The sequence below is a fragment of the Malurus melanocephalus genome, unplaced genomic scaffold (assembly GCF_030028575.1).
Source record: "Malurus melanocephalus ecotype Western Australia unplaced genomic scaffold, MMel_1.1 scaffold_95, whole genome shotgun sequence".
Taxonomy (NCBI): domain Eukaryota; kingdom Metazoa; phylum Chordata; class Aves; order Passeriformes; family Maluridae; genus Malurus; species Malurus melanocephalus.
The window spans coordinates 1,928,603-1,950,397 of NW_026623327.1; the positions used below are offsets into that span (position 1 = coordinate 1,928,603).

At 35.0% G+C, this 21,795-nt stretch overlaps 1 protein-coding gene across 1 annotated transcript in view; it reads right to left on the reverse strand.

Moving 5' to 3' along the window:
• Nucleotides 1-21,795, reverse strand: part of TMPRSS15 (transmembrane serine protease 15) — a 53,096-nt gene that overhangs the window by 9,298 nt on the left and 22,003 nt on the right. The window contains 11 exon segments of the mRNA XM_057368592.1: nucleotides 3,673-3,805; nucleotides 6,686-6,796; nucleotides 9,225-9,356; nucleotides 9,800-9,925; nucleotides 11,195-11,284; nucleotides 14,828-14,969; nucleotides 16,159-16,309; nucleotides 16,804-16,906; nucleotides 19,160-19,309; nucleotides 20,401-20,538; nucleotides 21,417-21,526. Coding sequence (XP_057224575.1) covers nucleotides 3,673-3,805; nucleotides 6,686-6,796; nucleotides 9,225-9,356; nucleotides 9,800-9,925; nucleotides 11,195-11,284; nucleotides 14,828-14,969; nucleotides 16,159-16,309; nucleotides 16,804-16,906; nucleotides 19,160-19,309; nucleotides 20,401-20,538; nucleotides 21,417-21,526 — 1,386 coding nt within the window.

Genomic DNA, 21,795 nt, shown 5'->3' on the forward strand with positions numbered 1-21,795 from the left:
TGAACTTCCCCTACTCAGTCAGATATGGTTTTTTTTTTTTTTTTTTTAATTTTTTTCCCCTGAAAAAAAATAGTGACCATTTAGCATATTTTTGAGATTTGAAACTCATTCAGATTAAAATGTGACTCCCTTACTTCCAGTCTTACATCTAATGCTACAATAATATTGAAAGAGACAGCAATTAATTATTTTGACAGCAGTAAATAATAACTTCGGCTTTTATGTGCCACAATGAAGGGTTTGCAATACCAGTTCTTAAATGTATGGAGCTAAAAAAGTATGTCAAACAGGGCAGCARTAGCTGAACCATGGGGTATCACAGTCTTGTTTTTCTGAAGGGGTGAAATTACACTTWTACTGTACTGTCTAGAAAAGAAATGAAACTATATTTTGTATCATGAAGAATATAATGGAGTAAAAAAAAAAGTTAAGTTTCACCTCATAGATCTGCTGAAATGAAAGCTGTGGAATAAGTCAAGAGTATCATGTTTGCTATGGAGCAGGATAGTTCCTCTGAAATGGCGTCTATTCATAGAATCACTGAACTACAATGTTGGAAGGGACATTTAAAGGTTATTTAGTCAATTTAAAGGTCRCCAATTATTTTGATTTTGATTATCTAGTCTTTGACTATTTTTTTTTTTTTGGTAGCAATGGCTTTTTGGGCACAAAGTATTCTGTGTGCCAGCAGTGGGATAACTTGTTTTGACATTTAGAGCTCATATCCAGATTAACTTTATAGTCCCTTCTGCATGCTATACTTTGTCATAGTTCACATGACCATCTTGGAACATACATCCATGAAACATATTTGCTTTCCCTCAAGGAAGCATGGGGAAAAAAGGTAGCTGTGGTTATACTGCCTAACTTTTTAGGGGTGACAGCCTACTCCCATCTGGCCCTTTTTGCCTTACATATCTCAGGAGCAAGAAGTGAACCATTGTGCAGGTTCAATGCACAGAGAGCACCATGTACCATCTCTTCTCTTCAAGTGCAGTAAATACATTCTCCTGGGAATAATGAAGTCTGGAATCTGCCTGAAGAGGAGTGTGTGTGGAGTAAAGAGGGGTTCCACAGCCCTACTGTGCCACCAGGAGAGCTGTGTGATCCACCTACTGGGAAAGTCACTACTGCTGCATTTCTCAGTCTGAGAACAGCAAAAGGTCCCTGGATAGGCAGAGTCAAATTCTATGATGAAGAGTTCCCAGGAACTCATTTCCTTCCAAAGAATGTTGCAAGTTCATGAAGAAAACAGAATGAAGGATTTTAGAGTAAAGCCTAAATTCTCACTCTTGTAGGACTTTTGGGTCCGACAAAATTGCCAGGTCTACCTCCATTCCTGGGTACAATTCAGCAAAGACCCAGCTGGCTCTGATCCCAGGGAAACAGGATTGTTTTACACCTGATCAGTGGAATGGTGAAGAGCTCAGTGTGTGATTTCCTTGGTTTCAGGAAATAAGATGCTGATAACACTTGGATTTCARCAGTGCTGTCAGATGCACACAACTGCAAGTGCGAGTTGAACAAAGGATTATTTTCAGGTTTCTACCAAGCATCAATTTGTTCATCTTTCACCCCAGACTCATTAAGAAGATCTGTAAATTATTTGCCCAAGGTGTACTTTGTAGATACACAGATAGGCATGTCTCCAGATCTGCTTCCTGTTTGATATAAATCACAAATGGAAAAGAAAAACATTTGAAAAATGGAGGCAAAAGGATTGACATGTGCAGTTTATTAGAACCTGGGAGGAACATTGCACTTTCTAGCCCAGCTACATAAATAATCAGGATATGATGCAGGACTCCTATCAGCTCAGTCCTTTTCATAAATTAAACAGCAAATGAGACTAGCAAATGCATGAGCAATTAACAGTAAAAGTAAATTAGATTAGTCCTAGATGAACTTTAGCCTGTCTCTCTAATAAAGCTTGGTTCTAGGTTGTAATTCAGTGTAGAAGCATGAGCTACAGCCTGCTCAGGACCTGTTATTGCAAACATCCATTTAGTAAAAAATATGGTGACACTTCATGAATATGCTGCAACAGAGAGATTCAAGAAAAGCAGAGTAGTGCAATATTCACAGGAGTAGTGCAATATACACACACACATGTATATATATATATACTATATATATATACATGCACACACCTATTCATATACAAATAAATATACATACACACACATATGAACATTTTACCCTATTGTGTAGGACCAGTAACTGCAGCAACACCCAGGTTACAAAAATGTGTTGCAATTTAGGTTTAAAAATACTTTTTCTTGACAATGGGAATATGTAGTAAACTGAGAAATGGAATTAAAAATGAATAACTAGGAAGTTTAATAGGAACTCTTTTAGCAATTGTGTCTGACTAGTTTATAGAGATAATCTGAAAGATATTGCTGCAGAATTTTATGGGGGCAGAAACATAAGTAATTTTTAAAAGGTAATWGTACCATGGAAGACAAAGTTTGTTGAAGCCTACCAAATATAAAAATGTAATTTAAATCAATAGACCACAAAAYTGCTCCTGTCCAGAAGTTACAAAGAAAAAGGACGCAGGGGAATCAGAGAAAGAAGGCCACTGCCTACATGACAGAACAAGATATTTGACCAGAARCACATTTAAGCATAGTTTGTATGTTCTTACATGCATGCATACATTGCAGTCAGTATTTGTGCATGTARCTATCTGATATTTATGTAAACTGAGTACCTACCCAAAGGAAAAAAAGTTAAAAACTCCAAAAAGCCGGTACACAATCATCCAATAGAAACCTTTTTGAAATAACACTTGGATATTTTTCTAAGTCATTCTAACTCTATGATTGCTACRATTAATTTATCAGAAGTGCATTTGTAGGCATCTTTGTTTGGTCAGAGACCAAAATAATGAATTGCAAGCTTAGAATTTAATTTGATTATTAGCTGGGTGAGTGGCATTTCCTAAACCCCTCAGCACTGTAGGAAAGCTAATTATTATTCAGTGCATGGCAGTRTAGCACATGATGTAAGTAAGGCCAGAATTTAGGCCATAAATTTTACCATAGATTGAAAAAGGCAACACGCTGCATTCAACAATTCYCACTGTTTTCCTGAAAATTCTCCTGAACTAAAGCCTAATCTATTTTTCAGTCAAATACGTCCCTCCTCCCTCCCTGCTCTGTCTGCCTCAAGAGAAATTAGATTTCCTCTCCCATCAGCTCAGATCTAATGACAGGTATGAAATGCACTGGGAGCCCAGCAGCAGAATATCCCAGGGATTATCTTTACTTGGAATGCAGAGCAGTGATGTGAGAGCAGAGCAGCCAAGGCTGCTGTTTGCTCCAGCTTTGCTCTTGAGCCACCGTGATGGAAGTGAARATGTAAATGATGGCATGAAGTGATGAAAAGGCTGCTGCACCCACATCCCTCTCCCAGTAATCTCCAATATTGTCCTCATGCCCGATCTGCCGTGTTTGGAGTCGTCAATCCTGCACTGAACACCATCAAAACAGAGTTTGCCACACTTCCAAATCTATTGGCACACCAAGCACTTCACTTGACAGGGACAAACACATTTTCCTTTTTTTTTTTGGAGTAAAAGCACCAGTAAAATGAGGGGGGAAATGCCAATATACACTCAACAAATCTGCAAACAGGTTACAAGGACAATGAATATTTATCACTCACCCCAATCCCAACAGCTGGCAAACGCTGTCTGAAATCTCTGCATTCCAATCATCTGCACACGCCAGATGCCACAGCTTCCCAATCCTGGCCTGCACCAACCCTTCAGTGCTCAGAGAGCCATTAAGCAATCTCACTGGAAAAAAAAATGTGCAGAAGCATTTGAGAGAGGTGGCAAACCACATTCCTCCCCCACCCCAACCAAACAGAAATGTAATATAAAGAGATTTATTATTGCCAATGAAGAACCAAGATAATAATAAACCAAGATATATTATTGCAAAAAAAAATGTAAAATGCATTACATTGGTAATAAACCCARCATCTTCAAGATGTTGTGTTCTCACAGGAAGATAATGCTATTGCTATTTCCTGTATTTCTGCCACAGGAGAATTTCATACCTTCTATTTTGCAAATGTCTCAGAAATAGACAATAAAAGTACATTATCCATCAACTGTAGCCAATGCTTTTTTTCTTAGTCAGCATTATATAATTTCCAAATAGTGTGTGAAACTTTAGCTCCATCATTAGCACTGACAGGAAATAAGGTTAAAATGAGAGCTGACAGAAAAAAAATGGACTTCCCATCTCCAGTTGCTATGAGTTTTTACTGTAGCTTTAGTTAAAACACACTAATTATAAAAGCTCACTGAAAACCAGTCCTTCTATAGAAAGTTTTCCCAAAAAGAAATATTCAGAACAAAAATTCAGAAACTCATTAACTTATTGGTAAAAAAATCTTACGCTATTGGCAGAGTGACTAAGGAAGTTGGATCATAAGGCCAACAGATTCTCATATATGCACATGTATATAAAATAAGAAATTTATTATATAAGATTATAAATGTGTGTAATAAGAAGGTCAACAGTCTCACATGTCTCTTAGGAGCTACAGCTGTATTTCAGGCAGATGACAGGTATTACCATTGTGAAGTAGAGAAAAGCATGCAATACAGTGAAATTTACTGATTACCAAAATATATATCTTTAAAAAAAATCTTACTTGTCCAGAAAATATTTTTTCCACCAAAATGCTCTCATAAAGTGTACCCACTATAGCAAATAAAAAATTTAGATTTTCAGAAATGTCTCTGTGACACCTGGAGTGCATGAATGAAACAAGTGATATACAGTGATGAATTAATGGTAAATCTCAGACAAAATTAATTAAATTTTGAAGCAGTCCTAAAGATCTCAGAACTGTATGCCCTGAAACATTTCTTCAAATTACTTTTCACACCTTTCTTTTACTTGAACTTTAATTCTTTTTCCTTTCTTTTTGTCAGATCCATGTTTTTCTCCAAAAATATTCTTGATAAAGAATAAAAGAGCCATTTGCATTCAAAAACTGCTTAATTCAAATATCATATATTTTAGACTTTTGCCTTTTCTTTGCAGTCCCTGGAAGATTCAGAAGTTGGGGCTTTTGAAAGACAGTTTGTCTAGTTCAAATTGCCACTTCTGATAAGAAATTGAAATTGATTTCAGGAAAATGAGCAAGGCTTTGGACACTGGAAAGACCCAATGAGAATTTCACATTGAATTTTCATTTAAAGCCATAGGTTGATTCAGCCAAAGTTTGTATTAAATGGGTTTTTGGAAACAAATCTCCCAGGCTTTTCATGTGAGCTGGTTTGTTATGAAGTAATAGACAATCAGTTAGTGGCAAAATAAATCATTGGGGAAATGTACATCGTGTTAATGTAGGTGACGATTACCACGTTCAGATATTTTTTGCAATGACTAGAAAAAAAAACAAACATTCAAGTTCTCTTTGCTTAAGAAGAAACTGAAAGGAATTTTATTCCATACATTTAAAAGGAGGAATACGTTTGCAACAAAATAGCCAATGGCACTAATTTGAAGAGCGAATCTGTGTTTTCAGACATCTATCTATCTATCGATCATCTATTGATCATCTATCTGTCTATCTATCTGCATGTATTTATATATGCCATGTATATTTCTATATATATCCATGTAAAAAATGTTGAAATCAGTCCGGAATGTCAGTGCACATTAAGAACATATTTTATCTACAGTAGATCTCTTTAAAACAAAGGAATGGTACTGAGCTTAAATTTCCCTTTTAAATCTTTCATTAGTGCTCCAAAGTAGATTGTCAGAAAACAGCAGTTTAACTCCTGTGGTAGGCCAAACATGACATTAGCATTAGTTTTACATTTAAAATATTGGTTTAGAGAATCTTCTTTCCCTGCTGTGTGAAATGAATTAATACACTGCACATTTTGGAAAGAAACACTTTACCAGAGGACTGAGGAACAGCAGTGAACAGTGGATGCTGCTTTTGAAGCTGTGCCACCCTTTCATGCTGTGGAGCCCAGGTGGGCTGGAGGGTGCCATGTGTTTGGCTCCACATTTGCAAAATTATTTGGGAATTTCCATCGAGAACACATTTATTCTCTACCCTGCACTGCAGAATTTATACTGCTGGGAAGCTCAAATTAATTACAGCAAAAACTTAGAAAGTGGAAATACGAAATGGATACGGAAGGAAGGCATAATGTTGAGTTTTCATTTAATTTTGAGGCCATTCTAAGCAACTACAGTTTTCAGCACAGAGGAGTTTCCTACCTTTTCCAGTGCTCYTCACCTGATCCCATACACTGCCTCAGAAAAGTGATTGTTTTCCTGGCCCTGACAAACTCATGAGATACTGCTGTGTAAATTGTCATGGCATCTGCAGAGTTCTCCATTAGCTGAGATTGTGTGGCTGTTTTCCCAGGCAATTTCTGACAAATATGCATGGCTTAGGTTGGATACTAGGAAAAATTTCTTTATGAAACGTGTTGTCAAGCGTTGGGACAGACTGCCCAGTGAAGTGGTGGAGTCACCACCTGTGCAGGGATTTAAAAGGTGTGTAGACATGGCACTGAGGGATGTGGTTTAGTGGTGAATTTGGCAGTGTTGTGGTAATGGTGGGACTTGATGATCTTAAAGGTCTTTCCCAGCCTGAAATATTCTAGGATTTGTTTGTAGAAATGAAACCTTACTGCACTTTGCTTCATCAGAGCCATCTTCACACTGGGGAACGCTGTCACACAGGTTCTGCAGAGGGATGCATTTCCCACTGCCACACTGATGCTCATCAACGGAGCATGGCCCTGAAGGGGAACAAGAGAGGAAAATTAATCCATAATTATGAAGAAGATGGATGTTCACAGGAGATCTTACAGTTCACATGTAGATAGTTGTGTAGGCATTATGCAGAAACTTTGATTTCCTTTTCCATTTCCATCCATAACTTTCAAAATAATGACAATTTTCAGATAAACAGAAGCTAATTAAGAAGAAAATCTATGGTACTCTGCCTTGTAGCTTCTACTCAAGTTAGTATTGCTCAGTGACTGGTGCTCTTCTATTGCAAATAATGAACACAAGAGTGAAAGTCAAATCCTGTCAAAAATGACTCATGATTTCAATTTTCAAATGTTCAACATTTCACAAATTTTAGAGACTTTAAATTATGTCAAATCAAGCATACAAGCAAAGAGGTAATGAGAGCCAAGGGTCTCCTTCTGAAACCTGTTTGTGAGGAAAAGTGGAAGAGATAAAAGGAATAAATGAGGAAAGCATTCTTAAAAGTAGGATTAARTGATTTCAGAATGAGTCAAAAACAAATGAGGGAGTGAATAAATGTAAAGTTATAATTCATTCCATGGCCAAAGTTTATTTTTAATGGCTTCATTTATTTACAGAGAATATACAGCCATAAACTTAAATTTTATCCAAAAATTGTTTATTTAACCTTCCTGGGCTTACTGACTTAAACTTTTAATTATCTAGAAGTCTTATTTAAAGCAAGATAATTGCTTTACTTCTGAATTTTTAATGTTCTTATAAAATGATTCATTCATCAATCAGCATGGCCTGTACCAAATGGAACAGAATAATATGGTTTATAAAAGGCCTGGACCAAATTTTCACAACATTCCATTTCCATAAATAATGACAGATATTGACAGATACTCCATAGAACTTAGTTCTTACATAGAGAGGATTTTTATAGTATTACATACTGCCAAAAATGATTTCTGTTCAAGTTATTTTTTTGTAAAAACCCAATATTTCATGGAAAAAATAAAATACAAAGAAAAAATCTGCTTTTCTTCTAAAGTTAATTTATTTACTGACAATCCTTTTATTCTTAGGCCTGCATGCTAATGATATTATTCTCTGTCTTTTGGCTGCAAAGATCATGAATAAGCATAATTCTTTTTCAAATGGAAGCTTTTAAATATATTTAACCTGAACTGGCAACGGCCACTCTGAGAATTCTGCCTTGCTAAGCTTAATTTTCATTTTACAAAATATGGACAAGGCTGGCTCAGCAAAGGTGCTGAACCAGCTTAAAAAAAAAAAAAAATGGCAGAGTGTTGTTGGACTGAACAAATGTGATAGACAAGGCAGACCAAGAAGCAGCAAAATTGTCAGAAACACATAAAAAACAACCTCTCACTCTTGCACAAGGGGACTATACAGAGTTAATTTTACAAATGTAGACCAATGGTGAAATTTTTAAAAAGTATTTAGAAAATTAATATTTTTATTACTGTAAATCCATGAAAAATGAGCAGCTGGCTAATTAAGCTGGGAGACACTTGTGTTTTCTGATAGTTAAAATAAGAACAAGAGCCCAGATCCTTGATGACTTTCTGTTCCTGTAAGTGAATGGTTCTTCACACGTCTCTCAATACATCCTGCTTTTTCTTTTTCTGCTTTTCTCCAGTCCTGTCAGACTGCCACAGAAGTAACACAAACTCTCTAATTAATTCAGTCAAGATTTGGCCTAGAGTAAGTGTAATTATTTGTCCTGCTAAGCATATTACTGTTCCATGTAATTTGCATTAGGCTTCATTTTGCATATTTTTGGCAAGTTGATTGCTGAATTATGAGTGACAGGTCTAATTGCAGCCACCAAGGAAATCAAGAGCCTTTCAGAAGGGGTTTGGCTGGGACCAGAAACACTGCTGTCCAAATATTTAAGAGACTAGTTCTTAGATGATTCACACACTAAAAACCAACTTTGAAAGAAGCAAGAAGGACCTTATTGCAAATATTTATCAGACTTATCATGCAGTTTTCTGTTCTAGTGAATGTTACAAATAATAAATATATTACAAATGCATTTAAACACACATTGATGACACCCTGAAATAAATCACAAAGTGATGGGGTGTTTTTTTTTTCCCTGGGGCTCTTGTAGGGAATCATTAGTATACGCCCTCTTAATAGCTGAAATTATTTTGGTCAAATATTTTGGTTAAAAATACTGAGTTGATCTTTTATATAAAACCACAGAATTTCACATGATATGTGATTGGAGACATTGCTCCAATCACGCTAAAGAAACAAACTCATCATTTTTCATGCCAGGAACTATTAAGTACAGATGACTAACCAGCCTTTTTCTCTTTAACATTTGCATATTTCTACTGAGCAAGCTCTCAGAGCCACTTTGCACTCTCCACATTTTCCAAAATGCATTTTACCAATGATATAACCACTTAAACACAAAGTTCAGATGCTTACTGAGGAGGTATCCAGTGGTAAAGTTTGCAAGAAATCCCTTCCCTGTGGCAGACTTGTCAGTCCTGAGGATCACCGTCATCTGGTTTGTTGTAGAGAAGACATCTGGCAGCGGGCCCTTCTCTGTGTAGACAGCTATCCCCAGAAAAACACGAGCACAGTCAATTTATTTTGTTCAGATGTATTTCAAAATGTTTTTGGGTTCAAAACCAAATGCTGCCACCACAGTGGCTTTCCCAAACCCAGCTGTTGTCAGTTTGCAATGGTCAGAGCCCTACACCAGCTTTGCTAATCAGCTCAGGACAATAAGGCTCAACTCAGAGATTAATCCTTCTGTTGGTCCTCACTCATAAACAACCTGATTTACTGAGAAGTTGATTTCTCACAGATTCCATAGAGAACTGAGTGTGTGGAAATGGGATCTCCCACACAGTATGGTTTCTCAATTTTTCCTTTGAATTTCTGAGGCCCCCAAAATGCTAACAAAATGAGAGGAATTCAATTTCCTTTATATTATATCCATCACTTTGCTCCCGCTGTCTGATTACATTCACTTTAGCACCCACTCTGCTACTTGCCCAAAAGTAGGGAATCTGGTCCTCTGCCATCTCTGATTTCAACCACATCATAAATGCTTTCCAGATCAAAAACCTGGAAATGAAGTTGGATGTTTTTTCCATTTTCAGCATTCAAGTACCACACACCTAGAAAACAGTAACACACAAATCACGTTTTCAGTAGTTACATTTACTGTGTCATTTTTGTGTTGAAGTGTTTTGGGGCAAAAAATATCTCCTAAATTATTGATAGTCACTCAAGAGGTTCAGAAATTTAAATCTTATATTTAAAAACTGTTAAGATCCAAAATTCAATAGATTCTCATTCTTGAAACACTTTTGAAACTAAGTGTGGTTTTACACGTGTGTTTTTTTTACACATGTTGTTTTTATCATTCATGTCAGCTGTGAGTTCCCTTAAATTAGTAAAGCTTGTTCTTTTCTGTGACAGTGACAAATAGTGTTGTCACTTAAGTCTCGTTTGATAGAAAGATAATTTTCATAATCAGTCACAGAAGCCTGTATTTCAAGTTAAAGTAGCTCTATGCTTCTGTTTGGCCTATGCTTTCTCATGTTTAAGCTATCTAAGTGTGGATGCTACAGAAATCTTGTAAAGAAATTTTTAAAAAACCTACTAATTTAAAATATTTTCATGTAGTGAAAAGTATTTTCTCACTAGTAGGAGTCTCATTTGGGAACTTGTGAAATGAAAACTGGAAATGTGAGCCACATCTCAAGCGGAACAGAAACACAGAATGACAACTCCTATGATTACCATCCCAACACAATTCCCCAAGACTGAATGAATAAATAATTGAAATGTCATTAAGAATCAATGAAAAAGTGCTTTTCCTTGCTTTATCCATCAACAGCACACAGTGGACCACCTTGAAGCACTCATTTTTTGCCAGCTCTAACTTAATTTAAATCAAACAACATAAATAGAATAGCAATTTCTTCTCACTCATATGTTAAGAAACATTCAATAAAGAGAGGATTCCTTCCAAAATGCATGAACTTACTCTTTGCCTCTAGAAAACCTGAGCTTTTTAACAAAAGAARTGATGATATTAACCTGACAAATACACCAGGTTATGGTAAAATGGGTACTTTCATCACTTTATGTGTCTCTGCGTTGACATAAAGATCTCTGACATAATAATCAGGATGGAATTGGCCTGTCTGGACCCATTCCATGAGATTGTGCTTGTTTTCATCACTTTTTAATCAACTGGCACATGTTTCCCTAGCTTCTGCTCAGTACCATATAGAATGCAGTTTAAAGATCCCACTGTATATAGCTTAGATATTTTTTGTTGTTGTTTTTGACAGCATCTGAGTTGGAAAAAGAAGATTTAGTATCTCTATTTTTATATGGTTACAATTCTCCTGAAGATTTGGAAAAGAATGACTTACAAGAAGCTAAGTTAGGGTAATTGTTTGGAAAGTTTGCAGAGCTGAATGTATTGTTTGGCTCCCAGAGTTCAACCGGCCCTCCACAGTCAGCTGAAAAAGAAAACATTTCAAGGACATAATTAACCTACTGTCTTACTTCCTCAATCTGTGGTAACAATGATAGTATGTAAAAGTGATTTTCATGATTATTGGTCTGCAAGCTGTGCACAGGACAGAAATATGAAGACAAGAATGTGATACAGTCATGTCTCATTTACTAGCATGGTAGTAAAAAAGGTAGAAAATGTAAAGAGCAAGAAGCCCCAGAATATAAGCAATTCATGCACTTTTTTTTTTGTATGCCTTTCTTGTTATTTGATCAATCTTAGAATTACAGAATCATTAAGGTTGAGAGARAGATCACTGAGTCCAACCTTTGACTGCTCAACAGGACCTTGTTACCCTTGTCAACCATACACTGAGTACCCCGTGGAGCTGTTTCCAGASCACCTCCAGGAATGGTGACTCCCCCACCTCCCTGGGTGGCCCCTTCCAATGGGGACCCTTCACTGGCCACCCTTCAGTGGAGAAATTATTCCTGCAGCATCAGTGATCTAGTAATAAACTTACTGCAAAAAMCCCCAAACTCCTTTCACTGTTACTTTGTTTTCATCAGGACCCCGAAAACTTTATAGCTAAACTTTGTAAGTGRTGAAAACGGCCATTTGCTTTTTCCTTAACTGTTCTAATAGCAAATATCTTTGCCATAAAGATTTATATGTACTTACTGGTAAAAATTAATAAAATTTCTTTTAAAAGCAAGTCTTGTAGATATATGTACACACATATTCATGCACTCATACACATCAGATATATGTACATATATGTACACACACATCACATGCACAGACATAGCTAACTGTACTTTATATATACATAACTAATTGTACTTTATATATTCAATGATCTATTTCAATTTATAATTTTCATAGTGGTTTACATCCCCAGTATGTCAGCTTCATATTCAAAAGCTTTACTTGATTTTAAGAAATATTATTTATTTTCATATAAGCAATCAGAATGGCTGAATGTGCCATCAGAACGAACTTTGGTGTTTTTCAACATTTGTTTCCTGTTTTTAATTTATTAAAAAATGAACAGTGCTCCTCCACTTGCTGCAGGAAATAGTAATTAAGCAAAACAGTTTTACCTTCTTTATTTTGGTTATTTTTGATGTTTTATTATTTGGATTTAATTTTCTTTTTTCTCCCYAGACTTTGGCTAAACTTTAACTCTCTCATCCCTATCCCTTAGGGCTCATATTTTGCATACCATGATGTCTGACAGTATCTCACACTTGGAGCCACTTGGTTGGAGACCACATAATCTACAAGTCCTACCAAGTTTGACCAATGAATCCCACTGGCAGGAAGCTCAAATAAATAAATAAATAAAAGAAAAACTTCCTCACAACAACCATCTTCTAGAACTTTCAATTTCACCAAATCACTCACGACACAAAAAACTCTTGAAAAGGAAAAGGAATTGTTAACACTCTGACCCCGACTAATAAGTATATTATGTATATATAAATATTTTCAGCCATGAGTCACAATAAGGATTATTTTCTATAAATACTATGAACGAAATATAAAGTTGGCTATTTTAATGGAACATTATGTCATGTGAAATCTGATCTGGTCTTGACTAGTAACGACATTTTTCTTCCATGGAAAAATGAGAGAAGAAATTAAATTTACTCATGTCTTGAGAAAGGTTTTTAAAAATTTCCTGTCCATTTAACACAAAATCTTATGGAGTTATTCATACAGCTCTTACTCATTAGAGAACCAAATAGTAATCACTACCAACAATCTTGGTTGAGCATGATTTTCTCAACACTTCAGAAATTATATCTAACCTAATCATCAATAAATTCCTCTATGTTTTGGCCAAAACTTCAGTTTATATTGACATTACACATGTTAAGTGTGGAATCTTACACTGTTYGTATTAAAAGACAGGTTATAAATTAACATGAAGATGAAAGCAATCTTTGTTTTAGATGAAAGTGTGAGCTGACAATCTTGTGCTAAAGACAAAAGCAAATCTGACTTCCCTATGTCACCATCAAAAACATTTTTTACATTTAAAGGGGCTTTTTTTGGCACTGTGAATGATGCCAGTGACTTGTACTGAAGCTCTAATTGTAGTAAAAGGGATTGATTCAGCTCAAATTCTTTTATGTCTTACTTATGGACATGACATTTGTAGTGAAACCATTAATGTTAGTAAGCTTGTACACATTCATCAAAGCGTTTCATAGCTCTTTGAAGATGATTGATAAGAATCACTTATTTTCATCAGGTGACACCATGTAGTAGGATATCCCAACAAAGCCATGAAAACAARTTATTTTTTCCCCAGCAATGGCTTAGGCTGTCCTTTTGTATCATGGATCCCATGTAACCTCTTTCATAAGGAGTTATAAGCTATAATACCATGTCCTTTTATTTTATCACCATATTTTAGGTAGAGATTTATAGTTTGATATTTCYTTGTTGTTTTTCAGGAGCACTCAGCTACCATTTACCACAGGGCTGTTCCACCACTAGTCATTAGTCTGGTGCTAATTGGTGAGGTGTGTTTACCCACAGCACCTGAGAGATGGCTGGAGGGGCCAGACATGAGCATCTCTCCACAAAATTACTTTAATAAAAACTGCAATTAAATTGCAAAACTCATTTTGGGAAACTATGACTGAAATTACCACTATTATTAAAATTTAATTTTGGTGAYGGACACAATTTTTTGAACTGTACCTCCTTGTGTCTCATGATGGAGCTCTAAAATTGCATTTTACTTTTATATTYAGAAGGTTTTGTTTTATTAACTGTCCTGATGCAGTCGATTTGGAGGTGGCAKATTTTATAGAATGACAATACTAGTATACAGTTTTTCAACATGAATACAATGCAAACAGTGTCTTTTTTACTCTAATTATAATTTTAGACCATTTTTATTCACTATATGCTGCCAAGAGAGCAACTGGCTGTGCTTTGAAAGGCACAGTAAATCTAAAAAGAAGCTGTCCTGGAACATTCTCAGTGTTTGTTTTAATGATTTGAAGCCATGTGTGAATAAGTCTTTTGCAGAAATCTTTTTCCCCCCAGATTTCATCCTCTTTCAGAATAAATTACAAAGCAAGGACTATCAGATATTTTAATGATTTTCCCAAAAGGTCTATTTTTGTTTGTATTGGGTTTACTTTGAATATGCCTGGACTTGTTTAATGTCATATATGACCTTTTTATTTTTTTTTTTTAATATAAATTTTCCAGATTAATAATCATGGTTACTGTTTTCTCATATTTTTCTCTGTGAGATTTTCCTGACTAGCTCTGTGAAACTGGAAGGTTTAAAGAGGATGCTTAAACCTCTGTGCTTCCCTCTAAATGACTCTGCTGTTGGGAAGGTCTGGATCAAGCTATACAACCTGTGTGGTGAGGGATAGAGCTCAATCATATTATGCTATCCTGAAGATAAACTTAGAGTGCTGAAGAGAGATTTTATAAAACCGAAAGTTGAAAATTCTGACCCACTCACCCACAAATACAGTGATAGGAAACCAGCTGTGATTTAGGGTTTACTTACTAGGAACCAAAGGGGTGGTAGCAACAGTTGGCCTCACAGTTGGCTCCACATAATTACTGTCATCACAYTTTCCCTTTGTCAGGCCAATGTCATCCACAGCAATGTCACTGCGACCACGTCTTTTAAAGGCATCAAAAATAACCTGAAATTCAGGAAAAAGAAATAAATTAGAATTTTGTAATTTAATGAACCATTTTCAGCTTCCTGTGCCATGCCATTCTGTCTTTTCTTGAATGCTCTTATTTCCATTGTAATCTACACTGGTGCTACACAAGGAGACAGAATTCCTCACAAAACAAAACAGCACAATGCAAACTGACTGGATGATTCTGAAGAATGTAGTAGCTTCTTCATATAAATGATGAACATGATTTAAAAATATTCAATACCTTTGCTTTTTATATKTAAGTCCATGTAATTTTCAAAACAAATCCTGCACTGCTCATCAGCCCAAACCTCTCTTGAACTAGTGGCATGAAAAACTGGAATTAATCTAATTTGTCCTTTTCTGTGCTTTAATATTGACCTATTTAAAGTAATCCTGCAAACAAGGGATTAATGATGGTGAAATAGAGTTAGGTATAGCAATCTTTTTGAGATCCCATGTAGTTACATATTTCCTGGAAATCTGATGCAGCCAGGTCACGATGTATTTATTCCCTCAGATGTTAAATGCATCATTCTGGCAGTTCTWGCCAGAATTCAATCAAAACTACTGTAGCAGGGCAAATCATCCCAAATACCTATAAAAAGAAAWTGTTTTTCTTCAAAAGAGAGGTGCTGAAAGAATTGTCTGGAATAAATCACCTCCTTTTGTTTACATAAAAGTCAGGTCAGTTTTTAACCATGTGGTGGCAATACCACTTCCATCTGTAACACACTTTCAGTGGATTAATCTCTAAGTAATTAGTGAAAACCCTAATTCAGAATCTGAAGCAATTTAAATTTAAATCTTTGCATTGTTAAGTGCTTCACATTATCCTCACTATTGAAATTTTATATTCCACAGGAGATTTTGATTGGCTTTGAACACGTTTTGTGGAAAGCTCTTATGATAACATTCATTGTTCCTTGACAATGATCAGGTTTCTGTTTTCTGAAAATTACTACTTTAAATTCCAGAGTAGGGAAAAGGGCATGCGAGAATTTAAATGAGGAGTCCAGTGTTCTGTATGCTAATATTTATTTGATGGCATGCATTAAATGTCATCAAATAAATGATATTAATTATTATCTATCTATTAGCCGTGGAACTTTAGGTTCATTCCACAGAAAACTGATACCAGTTTAGCAAAAATAAATGAAAAGAAAAAAAAAGCACTTTAACAAACCTTAAAATCAGTTGTTTCATTTAGAGTTACTTGTCCATAATTCCAGATGTTTCCATAATCTCCTTCTTTCTCGAAGATTATCTTTTCCTGGCCATGCCCATCACTTATGCTGACTCTTAAACGGTAAACATTAGTACTGTACATGAAATACCTGGAGGGGGAAAATATAAAAGAAATTTTGGCATAATTAAAAAAAAGTCAAATTCCATGAAAAAAGTCACTCTTTTTACTTTATAATRTTTTATGAAATTAAGATTAACTTGAAGCGAGCATGAAAATAAAATTAATCTTATGTTTAGATTACACTAGGAATTGTAGAGGCCTAGTTAAGTTTCATGACAAAAAACACTTCAGGGATTCTCAATATAGTTTTTGCGTAGAAATAAATATTGGATACAGCGCGAAAAATATTATATTAAAGCTAACTTTAGAGTTAGCTTTAATATAAAAAGARTCAAAGCTATAAATGTGTTAAAGCTTCAGGCCTGGGATTGAAACTTATCTTGGAAATCCAAACAGAACCAGGCTGGTATTGCTGGCACACTGCCTTGGATTAATATTCCTTATTAAGGAATATTCCTTAAAGAAAGYTCTTTGGGTTTATTCTTAAAACAAAATATAGGTTTAGGAATTATGCAATAATACCAAAAGCTTAGACAATATGTATCTGAAGGGACCAAAGGCAAACTCAGAATCCGGACTCGCTCTTCCAGGACTCCAAATCCAATGGGTGTTGAAATATAAAATCCTGCAAGATAAGGAGCACGCTTTAGCCAGGAGAGAAGCACTTTTTTTTTTTTTCTTTTTAAATGACATTTTAATGTTTTTTTATAGTTTTTAAATTTAAAGTAACATCAAGCACAGATGTCATTGCATGATTTGGAAGATTCCTGACACAATAAATGTAAATGACTATCCCAAGTTATATTCATTAGTCAATGACATGTACAACTGAGTTTTTAAGCTTCTTGGATACTCRTCAGAATTAGATAAGCAATSGGAAACTATTCCTTTTCAAGTCAGTGGGAAATATGCCTTGTATTAAGTGAAGGCAACAATTCTACTTGGTTTATAAAAATATATTCCTGTTTGATATTGCTTGTGATTTTGCAGAAGAATTTCCTGACATTTTCATYATTTGTATCCACATAAAAGTGGGAAATATGAATTGTGTGTTGAGAGAATGATAGAATGACGAGAATCTTTTTATTGCAAGGTGAAGCACTACAAACAAAAAAAAACCCTCCTTTTTTTTTGTGAAATTGAGCTTAAAGCTTTTTCTGACATTATTTGTTGCAGCTGGGAATTTGGACCTCTTATTGCCATTTGAGGCCAGACCACAGAAGCATTGGGGTTTGTCACAAGAAATACAAACTTAGACAAATCTAAAATAAAATTATTTTTTTTATTCCAATAATGGGTGAAATCTCAGATTTTCTTCTATCCAATACATACAAATGTTATATTAATAGAATTTGCAAACAAATGTAATAATATAATTTAATTTATGTACACTCTACTCTGTTATTTGTACTTCCAGATTATCTAGCTGTTTCATGTGGGGGGGTTAAAATACCTGCAAATTAGTCTGAAATCTGAACCAGGCTTTTCATTTCATGTGTTGACTTAAAAAGAATGCATTAAACCATACATGGCATGCAGTTTTAAGAAAAAGACCTTAATTTAGTCAAAAGTGACAGTTCTCTATCTTTGTTTCATCAATTCTCTGACCATTCAGAATCTGCTGTTGGATGTGTATTAAGTCCTCTATTCTTCAAGGGTAGAAAAAAAAATAGAAATTCACTGAATGTTTGTAATAGCTCGACATTAATGATGCAATTCACATTTTAACTCAAAATGCAGGCCACAAAAATTTAAATATGCAATTAATTGTAACATTACACATATGGACATTACATATGTCAGCTTGAACTTGGCACGGGGAAACAGACAGCACCTAAAATAGATTAACAGTTTCGGGAGAGAGAGAAACCATTGTCAAGTGTTTTGTTAAACAAAGTTTATGTTCTATTATCTGATTTGCATTCAGGGAGCCAAGTGGGAAGACAAATAACTGTTCTGAAGATTGTTTAGAAAATGTGCATTTATTCAGAGAGGGGTGAATAATCTCTGCCTGATAAAGTGCAGATTACTATTTCTCTTTTCCCAGGAGTAACTCCTTTCAGAATAATTTGCAATTTTCCCAGTTATTTGTCACTGAATAAGTTTTATGTGAGTCTTTCAYAGAATACATATAACCATTGCAAAATACAATTTAGGTTTTATCTGGTTTCAGCTGGACTGACAAATCAGCTGAGAAAGTGATTATTTGGTTTTATTGTTGAAGCAGAAAAAAACTTATGGGGTTTATTTCTGGGATAAAGATTCATGATACACTCAAAATCTGATTCCTCTCAGTATTGTCTCTTCAAATAAATTCAATTTTTGATATGACCACTCTTCCAGTTATTTGGTTGTAGCAGTTACTGGGGTGTTTGTGTGTTTGACACAGTTGGTCTGCTTGTTGTGAAGTAACTGGGGATGCAGATGCCCCACTGCAAGTCAAATTTRTTTAAATCAGAATTATTTTGTGACATCCATGAGAATGCCAGCAGTAGAGAGGGATGAAATAGAAGTGATTTCCCTAATATGCAAATACATTTTTTTCCCTCAAAACCCATGCAGGGTTTTGATCTATAACATTTTTTTCATAATGGAAATTCTCAGATAAGGTATTCTGGTGCATTAATAGCATTGAAAATTTTCAGTATCTCACACTTTAATCATCTGACTTTTTTTTCTTTATTTCTTCCTTTAGTTTTGGTATATTTCCACAAGATGGCAATCAGTAATATAAAATGTTTTGTCTGGTAGCCCTCATTTTTATGGCAGAAGAAAATGTCATCCTAGTAATACCACTATGAAGAATCCATTATGCAATGATATAAACTAAATCAAGTTTTTCCTTTAATCTTCAAACCACTTTTTTTTTTTATCTTACCTGACAAGTTGCCAAATGTATGATCAAACTCAGGACCACTCATTGGGGGAAAGGTAGGACCCTGAACCCTCTCCCAGTCTGAATCATCATCTAAATCTTGTATCCAGTAACAAAAGCCATCTTCAAAAGTGCAATTGATTTTCTCATAACCTGTGAATAAGAGCAACTAGTAAATAAAAGATGACAGAGATGGTAAGTATTTTCTCAGAATTACACAATAATGAGTGATGAACAATATAAATTTTTAAATAAGTTTATAAACTAGTCCACAGTGACTCAATTTCCACTTTCTGCAATGCAAGAGAATTACTCAAATAAATGTGTTATTTGTACATGTTARCAAAATACTATTTTTGAAGGATGGCCCTACACACTCTTGTACTCATTCACCAATCTTCTCRTCTTTCTCTTCCTCTTTCCTTTTCCAAGGCCTGGATTACTCCTGCAGAAAGAGCTCCCCATTAGAGCTGAGTGCTGTGCTCCACGCCCCTGGGATGCCCTTTCCTTCTTCTCATTTGCTCTTTCTTTGCTCACATGTCCTTGCTGCATCCTCCTCATCACTTTTGTTCTCATGATCTTTCAGTGTCTGTCCACGGTGCCTTGAAACAGAGATCAGGCAAGGCTTCCACACGACAGGAGCTTGATTGCTGTTGCTCTGGATGTTTCCTGCACATATCCCACCCCAGCCACATCCCCTGCTCATACCCTACTCAAAATTTAGTAGCTGAAGCAGCCTTCCCTTGTCCAATTACCAAAGCATGATTTATATTCTGCATTTTGTTGTCATTGTAGATTTATTGGATCCAGACTTTTCCTAATGCCTATTTACTGAATGGAGTAAATAGGTAAATATATGTATTTTCCTAGATGTTATTCCTAAATGTTTTTCTGATTTTTTTTTTAATAAAGATATTGTGGTCAATGATTTCATGGTGTTGATCAGTAAACAAACTGGCTGAGAAGAAACTGATGGAAATATGGGCATAATTTTTTTTAAACAGGTGAGCTTTGTCAGACATCACCCTATTGCAAGATACAAGCCTGAAAAGCTGTGAATGGCTTTATTGAAATAACTTATTTGATCTTTAAAACAACATGAAATTTTTCAAGTGATCTAGTTCGTGGACTGAGGGCCAGAAAATGCTGCTTCCCTTTCCACCTCCATTTTGTCAAACTGAAAATGCAGATTCACCAAAGTTTTGGGAGAACAAACACACACAACACRCACAAAGAACACTTACTGTTTAGTTCACTCGCATTAAATGCAGTGTAGGTTGCATTAAAGCCATTATAATTCTCTTCATAATCAGACATAAACTGTGCTGTAGCTTCATGAGAATAAATGTAAATGGTGTCAAGATTGGTGCCTGACAGAGAAGCTGAAAACAAATAAAAAACAATAGTCAGAGAGAAAATAATCCTATGCACATTAAAATCTCCAGTTTGTCACAAAAACACAGTGGATTTGTTTATAGAATTTTGAGGAATACATTTCCTGTTCTACTGTGATTCTGTCACAATAACAGCCTCCTGAGGCATTTAGCTGTTTGGCTGACATATAAATATTCTGCATATTCCATCTCTCATATCCATCAATATCAATATCAGCTAGTCTTTTATTGTCTTGCATTCCCATTCTCTACCTACTTCCAAAAATAAGGATAAATAAAGATATATTTTTCTGATTTTATATTCTATCTTCATTAYATGTTTTTCACCTCTGGTGGAATTCAGCTGTATGGACCAAGCCTTATGAAAAATGGGTACAAACTCAGTTTTCAGAGTGGAATACAAAGACAGAGATAAGGTATTATCAGTAYTTCAAGATCTAAGGAAAGCAATGTCATTACCATGATTTTTGGGGAGTTTCACAGCATTTTCCTCAACAGTTCARTTTAGATGTTTTCATTTTATGTTACTGTGTGATATTAAAGGAACCTCTGACAGTGTATTTCCAATGAAACTTGGACCCCACAGTACCATGAGACTGATGAAGTTATCCAGATCATTTAAATAAGATCTTTAAAAACAAGTGGAAATTTCTTAATATATAATGAAAGCATTTAGCTGGTCAAATTTAAGGGCAGACATGTATGTGAGATTTATTGATTGAGATAAATTGTCTGACGGGGTAATTTTATGCAGATCCAATCTTCTTCTTAAACATATATGTGAAACTTTTTATACCTCAAAATGCTTCTTTTACAACTTAGATTTTATTAATGAGAAAGTATTATTAGCTGAAAAATAAACTTACCTCTTAAAACCTTGTTTTGTCCTAATCCTTCAAAAATACTCAATGTGTCTGCATAAGGTTGTGTTTCAAAAGAAGTGAAGTTCAGTTTAATGGACAACCCTTGAGGAACTCTAAGGCAACAAGAGAAAAATAAACTCAGAACTGAAAATCTATTTTTTTTGACTAAAGTAATTAATGTTAAATTCAGAAGCAACATGGAATTATATTATATTAATATAATATAATAACATGGATTATATTAATCAAGATTATAAATCTAGATGACTTATTTGTATAAATTTCAGCTTGTAAAATTGCCAAAGGAATTGGGCATGAACACATTGAAAGAGTGCATGGACACCTTTACTCACTGGAATTAAACATATTCTAGAAACTGAAT